This window comes from Patagioenas fasciata, chromosome 14 (assembly GCF_037038585.1).
Source record: "Patagioenas fasciata isolate bPatFas1 chromosome 14, bPatFas1.hap1, whole genome shotgun sequence".
Taxonomy (NCBI): Eukaryota; Metazoa; Chordata; class Aves; order Columbiformes; family Columbidae; genus Patagioenas; species Patagioenas fasciata.
In genome coordinates, this window is record NC_092533.1 from 10,427,394 (window position 1) to 10,443,275 (window position 15,882).

General features: G+C 42.0%; 1 protein-coding gene across 1 annotated transcript; it reads left to right on the forward strand.

The window, feature by feature from the left end:
• Positions 1 to 815: 815 nt before the first annotated feature.
• Positions 816 to 7,780, forward strand: C14H5orf15 (chromosome 14 C5orf15 homolog). The gene is made up of 3 exons (XM_065849373.2): positions 816 to 968; positions 3,868 to 4,466; positions 6,203 to 7,780. The coding sequence occupies exons 1-3, from the start codon at positions 869 to 871 to the stop codon at positions 6,332 to 6,334; spliced, it is 831 nt and encodes a 276-aa protein (XP_065705445.1). The 5' UTR covers positions 816 to 868; the 3' UTR covers positions 6,335 to 7,780.
• Positions 7,781 to 15,882: the final 8,102 nt, after the last annotated feature.

The window sequence follows — 15,882 nt, forward strand, 5'->3', positions numbered from 1 at the left end:
TAGGCATGAACAATGAACAGTTGTTGGTTGGGATAAACTTTGGCTTTTCATTAAAACTCTGTTTTTTCATATGTTGTGGCAGCGGCACAGGGGACGCGCTGGTGAGGCAATGGCGTCACCACTCCGAAACGGTTGATCTGCTCCAGTGCCAGCCCGCAAATTGTGCAAACACCCTCCGCGGTCATTCTTAGTATGAGTCTTTCCTGAGTATTTCTTAGTATGCTTTATCTCAAATATTTAACTGAATGCTCATGGGAGATGTGGTCCACTTCCAGACTTCACCGATTTAAACAAACCACGTGCAACCAGCTCACAGTAACATGGCAAATGCTCAAAGTTAACATGTGTTCCTGGATGCCGTGCTGTCTGCTCTTCTCAGTGTCTGTCTAAGCCTTTGGGCTCCTCCTTGGTTCTCTCACGCTTGGGACATCTGTGTTTTGGGATTCGTTCTCGCATGATCAGCTTCAAGGCTTCTCTCAGGGCTTGCACTGCCGCACAGGAGGTGAGAACAGGAAAGCATTTTGCTACACATCTATCGAGCTCTGCACAGAGCAAAACCCAGTCACGCACACGGGCTCTGATGAACCCCAGGGCTGTGACGGTGCTTGGAGGACCCAGGCCCTAATGTCAACCTCTGAAAGAAGAAGCAAAACCCTTATTTCCTGCATTGCGCCGCCCGCCAAGACATCCGCGACGCTACCCCGCTCCCCGTTTCCCGCCCAGGCGCATGCGCAGCCACTTCACCGGCGGCGCGGAGGGATCCGTCCGGCGGCGCGGAGGGATCCGTCCGGCGGCGCGGAGGGATCCGTCCTCCCGCGCGGCGCCGGGGGCGGAGCCATCGCCACGTCGGTGCGGGCTGCCGGGGAAGATGGCGGCCGCCGGCGAACGGGGTGTCCCGGCGGGCCGCGCTCTCTGCCTGCTGCTGCTCTGCGGTTGGGCCCTGGCGGCCCGCGGGCAGGAGGCCTCCGGTGAGCACGGCGAGGGGGTGGGCCGGCCCGGCCCGGGCGGCTGTGAGGGTGGGGGCTGTGGGCGCTGCGCGGCCGCCCCGCCGGTCTGTCACCGGACTCCGACTGCAGCGCGTTTGGGCATAAGGGCCGGTGGGGCCCGCCTGCCCGACTGTGCGCAGGGCCTGGGAACCGGCCTGGGGAACCGGCCTCGACCGCGTTTTGTCGCTGCCGTGTGAGCGGGCGGCCGGGGGCAGCGCTGAGGGCAGAGCGGCCGCGGAAAGTGCTGCCGGCTCGGCGGGTGTGCGGGAGAGCGTCTGGGCGGGTGTTCACCTTGTTCTGCTGCTGCGAAGATCAGTTTAGCGGCCTGCTACACTCATCAGACTTAATATTTCGTTTTAATTGTTCTAGTTGGGTGCCTGCTTTTAGTCCCCCCTTTCCCCCACCCCGGCCCCGAAAATAAATTATGTTATTTTGTGGGTAGACTCCTAGTTAAGTCCTTTTTCTTTCTCCCACTTCCCTTCAACCAACTGTAACCAAGTGCTATCAGAAATACATACTTCAAGTGCAGTGAATTCGACATTGTTTTAGATGGAGCGTTGGTTGGGCAGTGAGAGAAAGGGAATTCCTGAAGCCGGCGGTTCCTCTCTTGCTCATCGGTCAGAACATCTGAACCGGCTCTGTTTGTGTTGCCTTGCACCTGCTCTCATGGGTAGGTGGAAATGAAGGAAGAGGTTCAGGATGTTGGACACAAACCTGTGGGAAACAAAGAGTTTTTCACTTCAGAAATCACAGAACAACTTGCTTTCTAAAAAGTAACTTTTCTGAAAGTGATTTTTGACCCTGTTACATGTTTTTACTTACAGTGTTTACTAAGAGGGCAGTGCTGCTAGTTCTGTCCCTGTGACAGAACTTTAATATCTCTTTCTGAAGCTGAGGCATCTCTGAAGTCCAGGCACTGCGTCTGACATCATCCCACAGTGTTGTGTAACTGTAAACAGCGAAACCACCCTTTATAATGCCAAATAGTTCCGGGTGGATATCATAAATCAATTGTGGTGTAGTTGCTAAGCTGGCTTCTCCCATTAAAACAATAAATCACTTCTTTTAGGAATCAGAGGGAGTTATTATTTCTCACTCTGAAGCTGCAGCATTAGCTGGTTGGAGTCCTTTGCATTTAGGCATATATCCTTCTAAACCTTCCATGTTAAAATCAGTTTAAGAATCATTGGAAGTGTAAGGACACATGCCGTGTAGTTCTATAGAAAAAATATGCTTGTTTGTATTGCAATCAATTTAACTATTACTTTTTAATACTTTTTGTCTATTCCCTTGTAATGTGCCAAATAGCTATAAATTTGAAACTACCTTGCAGCTGCCTTTCCTCGTTTATCTCCACATATGCAATTAGCTGGCCTGACTGCTGAAGGGAGATAATAATTCCCTAAACTTCTTCTGTACAAGAGCTGAACAAGTTAACATTGGTACGATAATTCAGGCTAGTAATTTCTTCAACAATGATGAGTGTGTTAGACATAAAATAGATTACTTGAAACTTTAACAGAGAGGCACCGTAATGTCTGATTCAAATGGGATTAGTTGAGTCTTTTCTGGTTTAGTTAATTAAAGGGCAGTTCATACTGGGAATGTGTACCATGTAAACAGAGAGAAGTCTGTTGTAACTGATCCTCTGTAAATATACGTTTCATGAATAACATGATTCAATGTCCCCTGTATAATATTTTACTTATAAGTAATTTGACACAAGCAGCTGATTGAATGCTTCATTTCTAGAACCTGTAACTTTCCAGTGAACTTGGGAGTGCTTAATAGGAGTATTCTTACTTTTTTAAAACAGAAAATTAAAAAAAAGTTGGGCATGCCAGATACAAGGCAAGCATGGTTCCACTATTTTAAGTTATGTTGTGTACTGAAAGTCTAAAATGTGTTCTTGATTTTAAAGTGCCTCCTGATTTTAATCTGGAGGTGACATGCTGTAAGCATGAATAGTTTGCTCTTTGCTATTTCTTTTAGGGTTAAAAAAAATTGGCTCCTTATAGATCTGGTTTTACCTTCCTTTGTGTAGAGAAGAGGGTGATGGGCCCTGCATGTGGCTTTAATACCTTGATTTTTATGTAGTTCTGAAAAGCCATCCTAGCATTTGAGAGAGAATGAATTTGCCCAAGGCTGCACTGTTATGTAGCACTTTGACTGACTTTCTCATTAGAATAACTTGCTGCTGACAAAAGGCTTTCCTACAGGAGCATATGCAGGCAGATTGCCCTTTTTTTTTTTTAACCTGTGGTACAGTAGTTTTGTTCGAGTTAATGTAAAGTTGGAAATATTTTTCTGTTTCTACAAATTAGAGTAGGTGCCTGGGAAGAGATGACCTGACTGAAGGAGACGGTGCAGTGTATTCTCATTTTTGTTGACAAAATATGCAATGATGAAAGACTGAAAAACTTTTAACTGCAAGAAAGGCTTTAGTGAGAACATCTTCCTCAATAGACCTCAGCAAATTTTGTGGCAGAAGGAGTCTGATGATGGAGAAAATACTAATCATGCATGATTGTACAAGGCATCATAAATCCACAGAGGGAGGGAGGACACATCTCTGAAGTTCTGTGTCTGGAAAATACGCATGCTAATGTTTTCAAGGACACTTTGGCATACTAATGTAGTAAGCATGTGCTTCCAGGCTTTAAGTCCTGTTCTACTCAAGACTTCTCTTTTGAAGTTGGTGAAGTAAAGGAGTGTGTATTTCTGCATGTGAACTATAAAAAGTTTGCAGTGTGAAATATGCCCTGTTCATCATATGATTTCTTGTCTATAAAGTAAGTGCCTTGCAATAATTTTCATTTATAACTGAAGTATTGCAAGAGGTTGGTACCTTAATATTCACTGTTTTTCATCCTTTTCTCAGATTCTATGAAAGTGGAGATGCTTCAGAAAAATATTTCTTCTAAGAGTGAGAATGACACACTAAACAGATCGCAAAATTTGACAGATGGCTTACAGAGCATAACCTCACCAAAAAAAGATGTGAGCCCAACAACAGCTGAAATCAGTTCTGTGACCACAGAAAAACCGTCTACAGCGAGAGGTGATTCTCTGCAAAACGTTCCCTCTCATGTGGTGACTGCTAATCCTGTATCTCAAATGGATGTTGATGCTTCTGAAGATACTAGAATTGAGGAAGAAGATCTTCTAACAGATCTGAAAGACACACTAAATAGTTCACCACCCATCATAAAAGAAACTATGGAGTCAGATGGAGTAGATGACTATCCTACTTACGAAATGACACCAAATGCCAGATACAACCCAGACCTAGAGCTGCCAGAAGATGATGACTCTGACACCATTAGCAATTACAATGAGGAGATAAAGACCCTTGATGAGAAGATAAAAGATGTATCTGTCACAGGGTTGGAAGAAGAAGACACCCATTTCTTTTTTCATCTGGTTGTAGTTGCCTTCTTAGTAGCTGTTGTTTATGTCACCTATCACAATAAGAGGAAGGTAGGTATGCTGGGGAAGAGTGAGAGAAACAGCTTTAGTATTTAAAATGAATTTGCATTGTGTGTACACTTTTTTATAAAAGAGGAATTTAGCTTTTTGGAGAACGAAATCATTGATCACTTAGTCCTTTTACACTAGTATGCAGATCATTACTGTCATTTTATCTGCTCAATGAAAATAAACTTGAATCAGACATTTTCGATTAGAAGATCAATTAATTGATAACATATGTAATCAATCAGTTCAGTAATGGGCACTGGCAGTGTACAACAGGAGTTCTGTCAATGAAACCTGAGGCACGTGGAGTGAAAGTGATTGATTAACTAATTTTGTTTCTGCACAGGATTCTAAGCAGCAAATTAAGGAAGGTTTAATCCCAAATGACATGAGAATGTTCTTGTTGTAACTGTGGTAACCCTCGTAAAAAGTGTTCACTTTAAGGCGGGCTTTAAGCCCTCAGGAGATCTATGATATAACTACGAAGTTTTAGGAAATTTTTAACACTTTTTCCAGATGTAGAGAAACCCATAGTTAGTGTTTTCAGGTGATTGCTTTTTCAGTACAAACTAATTCTTGATATCTCAGAAGTAGCCTGATCAGTGTTATTTCAAAACATATTGCTAGCATAGAAAGTTAACTCCAGCACAGCCAGACTCTGTACAGATGCATACACAAATTTGCAATTAAATAATAGGTTATGGGTTTAGGTATGAGGAAAATTTAGTGTTTATTCTTTTAGAGAACACTGATTTGGTGGAGGATTTGGGGGACTCTGAAAAGAACACAGCTAAAAAGAGCGCAAACCTTACACTTTACAGTACAGTGGTGTATCTGGAATATGCAGTGCTAAGTGTTCATAGAGGAAAGTATTGAAGACTGTGTTACATTTGAAAATTTAACTTTGAGGGAAGTTCAAATAAGTGATAAAAAATGCCTTTGCTACATAAGTGAGATGATGCTTGTACTGTCATTTGAGTAATTGAAAAGATATCTGTTGATATTACTTTTTAGCATTTAGAAATAATTTGGAGAGCAGAAAATACACCAGTACTTTGAATACGTAGACAGTGGCACGTATTTCTGTGAAACAGCAGTCTAATTAGTTTAGGTTCTCCTTTTTTTTTAACCCTTTGCCCACTTATGCCATCCCGTTTCGCCTTTTGCGAGTGTAGTTGCCCTGTCTAGTAAAGTCAGTAAGAAACAAGGATGAAGATAATAAACATTTAGAAATACGATCACGTGGGTGATTTATCATATAACCTCTTTAACTGCTCTGCTGATGTTGCTGAAGGGGGCACTGAGCTGTAATACAGAAAAAGTTTATCAAATTACACCATTGCTGCCTCTGTTGCCTTTAGTTTCAGCACCAGTAATACAATTATTTTTAGTGAGTGAAATGCCAGGGTAGGTGAGATAAATAAACGAACAAATGTCACCATCTGGGGAGTTTAATAGCCTGTAATGTGCAGTACTTCAGAAGCTACGCACCTATCTTTACTGAAAGACTTACGGGTTGAATGCCGTGGTTTTGCCAAACTGCAGCCGAGGCTGCCAATGACTTGGTGACCAGGACAGTAGGGAAATGGGTGACTCCTGGTGCCATGTGTTACAGCAACAGTAACGCCGTTGGCACTGCCCAGGGGTAGAACTGTGATAGCAATGAAACTGTTACGCTGTCTCTCAACACCAAAATATTTCTGCATATCACGATGTAAGTTGGCTGCTTTTTCTTTCAGATCTTCTTATTGGTTCAGAGTCGAAGATGGAGGGATGGCCTGTGTTCTAGGACAGTAGAATATCATCGTTTGGATCAAAATGTTAATGAAGCAATGCCTTCCCTGAAAATAACAAACGACTATGTATTTTGAAAGCACTGTGATTTTAGTTTGCTGAACTTATCACTCTTTGCCTGCCTAGTAATGTAATGATATTCAGGTATTCTAAATATGCTGCTTGTACCGAAATGAGATTTACTCTCTTTGACCTGGGTGATGTTGAGATGAAATCTCGCGCAAGATCAAGGGCATGATACATCTGTTTGCTATTTTGTTCAGGTTTTATATCAACTATAAAGATACAGAGTTTAATAATTAGTGCTCTTTCCATTCATTAAGCATCATCCCTTCTATCTGGAGCAGTCTTAATAGTGGTAATACAAAAATAAGCATTAAATATTTTAGGTCTAATAAATTAATGACTTTTCGTTACGAAGTCAAATTAATGATCTCGTTGCTAATCACTTTTATGGCTCATAAATCCCACTATACTGCAAACTTAAAATTACTTTTTTCTGTGTTTAAATCCTGGGGCTGCAAACTTTCAGCTGAGTTTGTTGGTTTTTTTCTTTTTTCTTTGTTCTGTTTTCTTGTTCCATATCTCGATCCTCTTTTAGCCAGAAGAGCTAGCATGGCAACTTCATAATTTCTGGATGTGTTCGTGCTGTAAATAATTTAAAAATAATTATGTATAAACCATTTTATTTCAGAAGTTATATGTCATATGTTTCTCTAAAATAGTCAAGATCTTTGTCAAGGTATGCAGCTTATTGACCATTTTTTTTCTCTAACTGTATTTATGACTCTTTTATTATCTTTGTAATTAATGAATGGAAAATAAGCCTTGTATAATCTTACTAATATAGGTAGTTGACAGGCTTTCAATAAATTGAAGCTTTCTGTTGAATTTTAAGACACTTGGGAAAGAGTTAAGTGATTTGCTATATTCTAAATGGTAGAGGGCTGAGAATGTAAGAATAATTTATTTTGTTGTTATTCTGACCCAGGTAACAGGCAGATGAAAGTGACGGTGTGGGGGGCTGCCAGGCTGTGGTCAGCGCACTCTGATTTGTGACAAACATTTATGCATTAATGTAAATCAAGTTACTGGTACTGTAGGGTTTTTTTAAATGTTGTCCTTTGTACTTTCGTTATTTATGTTTTTATGAGTTGTAAAATATAAAATCTTAGTTTTCTGTACATTCTGTTTGTGATTTAGTTTTCAGACCGATAAATATGTAAATAATGGTGGATCAGAATCCCATAATTAATGACTTGGTATTCAAGTAGTTATGTAACATTTTGAAAAAATCAGTTTTACTGCTGTTGGCATGAGGAGTCTGGAGACATGACGCTACCTTACGAACGAAGTGCTAGAAGTTCTAAATCCTACTGTTAAATGCATTCTTTTCATAACCACAAGCAGTAAAGCACAAACAAAATATCCCAAAACTCTTTTCTTGCAGTAATTTTTATGGTATTTGGAATTGTATCACTTAGTATTTTGAATAGGGTTTTTAAAATAAATGACAATAATAAGCTTGTGGGTTTTTTTTAAACTGTTTCACTGCTTGTCTACAGTACCTTCTGATAAAGAGCTTACTTCTGCTTGGGATTGGGCAACCAGTCCAAAACCGTCTTTTATGTTGCTAACTAAATTCCTCTCTGTGTAGGGGGGGTACAGAGTTTTGTTTTATGCATCTCTTAAATAGTGTGTAGGGTAGATAGCAAGGCTTAAATGAAATAATTTAAGCTGTAGGAGTTAATAATTTCCTTAAAAAGTATTTTTTGACCTAAGTTGTATAATTTATGATTCTCATGGAAGATACTTGGGAACTCTTTCCTGAACGTGCCCGCATTAAGGCGTAACACTGCTGTGGGCAGGATCCAAAGGGAAAAGTTACTTTGCAAAGCTCCTTTAGGATGTTTAAGTGTTGGAATCCGAGAGAGGTAGGCTGATGTTTTTGCACCCAAAAAGTTCAGTAGCTGTCTCCTTAAATAACATTCATAAAGTGTAGTAGGTTTGACATGAGGTGATAGTATATTTGCAATTTACAGTGGTTCCTTTCAGGCTGGTAGTCCATTGTCACATTTTTTACCTTTTCAGCCACTTGACTGACTATAATGGCTAGAATACTAGCTATTGTTTAAAAAAATGTAGAAAATTAACATTGACCTACATTAGTAGAAATGAGGCATATTGTGTTGATTCCTGGAGTTCATAGCTGTGTCACCTTACTCCATCTTGGATGCCTTCCAGGGCTTTTGAAGCACAGTTCAGCTGAGCAACCAAAATGTTTTTCTTGCAGGCTTTCTGGCCGACTAACAGTGTCCTCTTTATATGTCAATATGTTGGTGGAAAAATCTGCGTTTCCTTGCCCTCCCTCCCTCAAATTCCTTGTCCTTGTGAAAAGACTGAGAGCAATTTATTAACTTTGCAGCATTGGAGATGTTCCTTCCACCAAACCCACTCTTAAAACCCGGTAACTTTTGCTGGAGGAGAAATAAACACAGCTAAGAGCAAGATTGCTTTTTTTTCCTGAGATTTTTTGGGAAAAACTGTCGAAGGCTTAACGTCAACTCAACCTGCTGCTTTGCGGTTTGTTTCGCAGTCATCGCATTTTCAAATGCTCTGCTGTTCAGCTGTGCTGCGCCAATACTTATCCCTCAGATTTAGTATTCATTAGGTGTGCCCAGCATTATAGAGACCTAATGGACTGCAACTGGCTTTGGCTGCACACATAGTGAGTAAATTCTTTTCTGCAGTGTCCATTGAGCTGTCTTCTCTGAAGATGCTCCAGCATGAGGTTACCTTAGAGGAGAAAAATTGGATCTTGAACCTTTTGTTCTTGGTGGTCGTAATCAGGACTGAAATATCTGAGTTAGGTAGGTGATGTCTGAGGTCATGAAATGGTGGCTGGTGTGTGTGCCTTCTGTAGCAGGGTGCAGCTGTGCCTCACTTCACTCCCAGCAGTTATTCACTGCTTGCTCTGGCTATTGTGCACATCGTTTTTATCTCGCAAGCAAGGAAAATGTCTTTTAAATATTTAAACAAATATTGTTTTGAATAAGCCACTTCAGCAATGGTACTGAGGGCAGCTTATTTGAATGTTTTTAAATTCATAGGGAATTAAGGTGAATTTGAAATCCTTGAAGTTCCTTAAACAGTGGGTTTCATTTGGGGAATTGTCTAAGCGGATTCAGTTCTCAGATGCTAATGTATTTTAAGTCCTTGGGGCGAATCTTGATCGATGAGGTTGACAGTGATTGTAGCTGGCTGCCCCAGGAGATAGGTTTGGTCATACCCGAGCAAGTTTGTGGATGCATCTAAGCAAATTAATTCAGATAATGATGTTCATGAAATACTATTATTCTTAAAACCTGGCCACTGTTGATCTGCTCCCGTATCCAGCTACGCAAAGGCTGCAGTACCAGTTAACACTTGTTATTTGTGTCCCAAAAAGGCAAATGTTAAATAGTGAGTGGCATTTTGCCATCCAGTCCCTGCAATGTCGTGTGTACTTGCTCACCTTCACTTGTAACAAGATAATATCAGGAACAAAGTCAGAAACTAGTGAACTGTCACCTCTGCCCAGGCTGGTGAGTGTGTGCAGCTGGGTCACGCTTGTGTGTCACTGTCATCCTGGTGGTGTAAAAAAGGGCCTGCACCCTCATACAGACAAAAGATTTGAAATGTCCATGATGAATTCAACACTTCTTTTTTCAAGGTTATATTTTTCATTTGCAATAGCCCTTGGACTCTTGCCTGAAGAGGGGAAGTGCTTTGCTGAAGTGACTTCGGGAGTTGATAACCTGTTTCTTAATAGTACCAATAAAACGGGAGAAGTTTCTCGCGATCCAGTTTTATAAGGGCTCCACCAGCAGTGGGAGAGTGGAGCATATGTCATCCGCTCTGCAATAAAAGAGCCATTTGCTGATGAGGCAATCAGGATTGAACTACTGTTTTTTAATTTCTTTAATTGAATTTGCTTGTGGAAAATTAAGAGCAGGCTATCAAAAATTCATAAAGTGCTGAGATCAAATAGAGGAAAAAGCAAGCAGATTTATGTCAGATCTTACCAACAAGAAATGTCTTGATCAATTTCTTTACTGAAGAAAGGAAACCTTCTCCCATTAAGGTGAATTATGACTTCCATCAATATTCTGATAAAAGGAATAAAATATTCCTGAAGAGCTTTCTGATTAAACTTCTCAAGTTTAAAGTTGAAGCTCTATTTATGTAGGTTCTTGTTAGTGCTCGAGTTTTATGAAATGAGGAAGGAAATAATGAATAGGATAGTTTAAACAAATGATACATTTCATTTTTACTATCCAGGAAATGTATTTTAAGATATTTATAGTTTAATTTTCGTTTAGCACCGGTGCATGTTATTCAGCTAAGGCAAGTGTCCTTGGCTGCTGCTCAGCTGTGTACAGGGCGAACAGAGAAAGGTTTATCTGAGCAGGGTGGTTTGAGTTACGGGAAATTAATTTGCAACGTGGAGATGAAAAATGTGATCTCTCTTACATTTAAATGCTACAGAAATAGCAGAAAGGGCAAAGGGATATTTCTGTATCTCTAACACAGACAATTGATATTAGAAGGAGAAGGGGGATGCTGTTACAGCTGTAACTCAGGCTTGGGAAATCTGCTTGGTTTCCGAATAGGGAGCAGCTCAGTTGCAGGCCAAGGTGGACAAAGCATTTCTCAGGGATTTTTTCCAAGTCACGGTCAGTTTAGAAGCCTGCGATGAGCCACAGTGGGTGAGGTTTTATTTGCTTTCATTGCCCGTGAAAAGCTGAAGTGCTGAGCGAGGAGTCTGGCTGCTCCCGCCTCAGTTTGCTGCCTAAAGCTGGGGCGGGTTTGCTGCCCAGGGCTGGCTGATCTGCAGCTGGCCCTCCCTTCTCAGCTGGGACCAGTAAGGTGGAGGTTGTGGGTGGGATGGTCCCAGCCCATCGCTGGCCTGACTCTGGGAGGGGAGGATCTGTCTTCCCTCACCACGCTCCCCTGCTCTGTAAGGTAAGCGAGTTCCTTAACCCAGCAAAACAATTCCTCTTTCTTTTAAAATCTTTGTTCTTGGGATGGTTTTCAATCTTTTGGGGCACTGAGCTGGTTTACCATGCAGCCAGACCAGTGCCGGAGCTGGCTTGGGGCAAGCAGTTAAAAGAGACATGGGGACATTCCCCATTTAGTAGCAGCAAACTGTTAATAAAGTAAGAGTGGTTTACACTGTAGAGTCCTGGTGAGTGACCGGTCATTGCAGTTTCAACGTAAGCCCTGAGGGTTCCCAGCGGGGAGGCTTTCCCCTTGCAGGGATGCTGTGTGCACTGTCCCCTTGTGTCACAGCACCTGCCTGGCCGTGTCGCTTCCTTCTCCTGACCCAAATCCAGACTGAAGCTGCATTCTGCGCTCCTGCGAGGCTCAGTAGCTTTATGGGTGTGCTAAATTCTCGTGTAAGGCTGATAGAGCAGTCATCTTCAAGGCCATATTTTCCAAAGCAGCAGAACTAATAACATAATTCTTGCACCTTTTCTTTTACAATCAGTGTCCCTTAAGGAGGAGTCTCTGTACTGGTTTTTGTTAAACTTTTCTGATGTGAGGCATATGAATGTCCTTACTGTAATAAAAATTGTTAATATCAGAACTTCTCAGCTTCACTGTTTCCAGTATATCTAATTAGAAAGGGAAGGATGACATCTTTTCTGTAATTGGTCCTTAAATCATTATCAGAATCATTTAGCAGTCTCCTAAAACTTATTTTTAATTACAAGGTCTATTGCCTTGTTAAGTTATTAACACTGAAAACCACTAATCTTGACAATTTCCTGTCTTCATTGAAATGAAAATATGAAGGTCCTGTTACCCTTGTTGAGGTGCACTCATTGAGGTTTTATTAAAGATTAAGTGAAACCAGATTTAATCATCTTTTACTATTCTGTAAACAACATTGAAATGGATGTGATTAAGCTATTGAAGGGGGCTAAGAACTGCAGTTCAGGTTCACAGATGGATCAAGGACACTGAAATCCTTCAAACTGAGATTACATGAATTAGGGGCTCTTGCACTTGTTGATCGCAAAGCTGATGCTCGTTACCACTAGCTCTGCAGGGCTGTGGAATTATGTTGTATATTTTTGTTAACACTTTACTGCTTTTCATCTGCCAGTGTCACATGGTGAGTGCTGGGGGTCCTTTTTATCCCTGCATTTATTTACTGTTTGTCAGAGGGGAAAATGGATCTGCTCTCCTCTCCCTGCCCCCCCCAGCAAGTGGGGCACAGAGAATAAAACTTTCAAAAGTACCTATATGAAATAGTTTTGCATTACAAGAAGCTGTGATGACTTACTTCAGGATTTATCTTTTAAGGTTAACTCATGCTTACTCTTAATAGTTCTATTAAATTTCCAAATTGTTGCAGGGTGACTGTTCTTGAGCTGCATTCAGTGGGGCAAGGAACAGGTGATTATCCTTTATGAAGGTGCAAAGTGTTTTCCACGCCTACAAGTTGTCCTCGCAGTATTAGCTGACAAATTCTACCAATTGATCTAGAATAGGTTTTAATTCCTAATGCAGGCTGACTGTGAATCCCAACAGCTGGAATGCCAGATGTTCAGAAAAGGAGAACTATATTCCACATTGTTCGAGGAGGGAAAGAAGGTGGAAGTAAAGGGCATAATGGCATCACGCCGAAACTAAGCCACCATCTCCCAAGCACTGACGTCACATTTTCAGTATAATTTATGGGAAAGATTTTCTGCATTTGAATAGTTGTTCCCTGGAGAAGGAAAATAAACTGTCCTTGATCCTACCTGAGTACAGAGGTTTTGGGCTGGATTGTACCACAAAATGACAAAAAGGCTGTGTGACGCATGCTGTTTTAGCAGTATTGGGGTGGCCTGAGAGGCAACCTTCTTTTGGGCTCTTTGTTATTACGTTTAGCTTAGTTTAAGATGTGTAACTTTATCTAGGAGTGGCTGTCGTGCTCACACGTAGCAGTTCGGTGACTCTGAGGGAGGTGGCAGCACCTGAAGAACTTTCCTGTGGCTGTGTGGTTTGTGATAAGTCGTTTAGCTTTGACCAGAAAGCTCATTCTCCTACCTGAAACCAAATTAAGGCGATTCTTCCAGAGAGTAGTAAGATGTAAATATTTGAGAGTCCCAATATCATCCTGGCATTGAGTAAGTGGTGGAAAGCCCTGGAGAAGTTATATATACTTTACATACTGCATGCTCCAACTGTTCATGGCTGAAGCCTGTGCATAGGCTCTTCTGCACCATGACACAGCCGAAAGGACGATCTTCTGGAATGCCAGAGGGGCCCAGACTTGCTCCTTTTGCCAGCTCCATGCCTTGTTCCTCATTCTAGAGGTCAAGAAGTTGCAGGAGGTTGGATGAGCTTGCCTGACTCTCCCTCTTCCCGTGTCCCTTGCAGTCGCATGTCAGTGTGACAGGTTTAGGGGAGTTTTGCTGACCTGGGAGGTTTATTTATCTCCCCATCTCGGAAAAAGCCCCGTACTTGTCACTTCTCGTTTTGATGTGAATATTACGGGTATCACAGTAGAAACGAGTTGTGTTCTGCTGCTGGGCCAGGTGGTGGCTGTGGGAACAAGAGGGTCCTGCTGTCATCCATGGCGCTTGCCCTGCTCCCTGCCTGCAACTGCGCTGCTGGGTGAGCAGACAAAGTATTAAATGAAAGTCAGATCACAGAAAGAATTCAGTGGTGAGGCAGAGGAAGGTATTTTAACTGGCAACCAAGCTTACCTTGCTGGTGCCGTGAAACCATCACTACCGAGGACAACTTTTCTCTAAGAAATACCCAGAAAAAAAGAAATCACCAGTTTAGATATTAAAATAATTAATTTTTCCCTGCTCTTCCTGACGCTGCCCCTCTTTCGGAGAAGCAGCCAGCAGGGGGGAGTGTGACTGCGCCGTGCAACGCAGCCTTCCAGCCAGCAAAACGCTGGGGAGGCGCTGAGCGCGTTCAGAGAGGAGCGTTGGGAGCCCTTTAGACACAAGCTGCCGCGGGGAGACAGGCGGCCCGGCCGGGCAGGCACCCGCCTTCGCTTCCAGCCGCTTGCCTGGGGCCCGAGGAGGGCTGGGGCTGCACCTGCACCGCTCGGGCTGTGCTTGCACCCGCGGTGCCGGGTCCGCGCTGGTGCGGTGCTGGGATGAGGCTGGAGGGGCCCCGGGAGCTCCTCTGCTCTGCAGGGCAAGTGCTGGTGTTAAGGCCAAGGTGAACTGGGGTGCTGTCCCGTAGCTCCGTGGTGCCTGCATCAAGGTGTTTACCCATTCCTTTTAATTTAATTTAAAAAACCGCACCCTACAAAAGGGAAATTTTCCTTTGGATGTGTTCTTACATTACATCCCCAGACCTATCTTTTTCGTTTTCTCCTGAAACGTATGAGTCTCTAACATCATGAGCTCTTCTATATTAATCCATCTGAGCTATAGTAATGTGTTTCTAAGAATAAAAATAGGCTTTAGACTTGTGAGACACAGCGAAACAACCTCCAAGTTTGGAATCACAGGGAGCTTCTCTAACCCTGGGGAAAATCAATCTGTTTCCTCAACCCAGCATACTTTTCTGTTATTGTGCAAGAGGAAGACACTGGAAAACAGAGACAGCAATTTCCCCGAATGTTACTGTGTGGTAACAGAAAGATATAAAAAGAAAAAAATGTTGCTAATTATGGGATTATAATATGATTAATTTTACCTGACATGATCTGACCTTTTACAGAGCAATATACAAATGATTACTATGTGCTTGAGTAAATATAGATTTAGAAATATGTCACCCAAACACTAGTCAATAGATTAATTACATGCATGCTGCTAATACCCATTTCCTTGTTGAACTTGGTGTCTGAAAAGTGGTTATTTTATATCTGTAAATAGTTTGTTTACCTAGTTACTTGCTTAGCCATTTCTCCTTCCAATTCCACACATGTGCAGTCATCATATAGGAATTGCCAATGCCTGTGGAGCTGAGCTCTGTTAATGTTTGAAGGGCTCTCATGGACCTCTGAAGTATGTCAGTCCTTGAGAATATTCCTTTTTATGCTTAATGCAAAGAATAAAATTGAATGTAAAACCTAAAACACTCACTAGATTGGTGCAGTCATTATCACACCTCTTTTTGCAAGATAAAGGTGATTGATTGATCTCCTAACAAAGGTTAATCAGAAATACTAAAAGAAAAGGAGAACGACCCTCATGGCATCCACCATGCCTCCTGGTTGACTTCCCACTTTATTCCTGTGTAACGTGCCGGAGCCTAGAACACAAAGGAGGATACAAAGGTAGAAATATCATCAGCAGAGATGGTTTCTGATTAAAAATATGTCAGTGAGACTTCAGGATAGCTTGGAGATGACACAGTGTTTAAGAAGTGCAGCAGCACCACCAGAGTGATATTGGATGATGAGTCATGATTATCTGAGTGCTTGTCTTAAATATTTGAATCTGCTCTGCAGAAGCTGAATAGCCTTAGAAGTTTTGTATTGAACTGAATTAATTTAATTCATTTATATTGTTTAATAAAAGTGCTGTAGCTCCCTTAGGCCTCTCTGGTTTCCATCCAGTGATGGATGTAGGAGTGCCATTCTTCCTCCTGAAGTAACTATTGCAGGAAGGGTTTG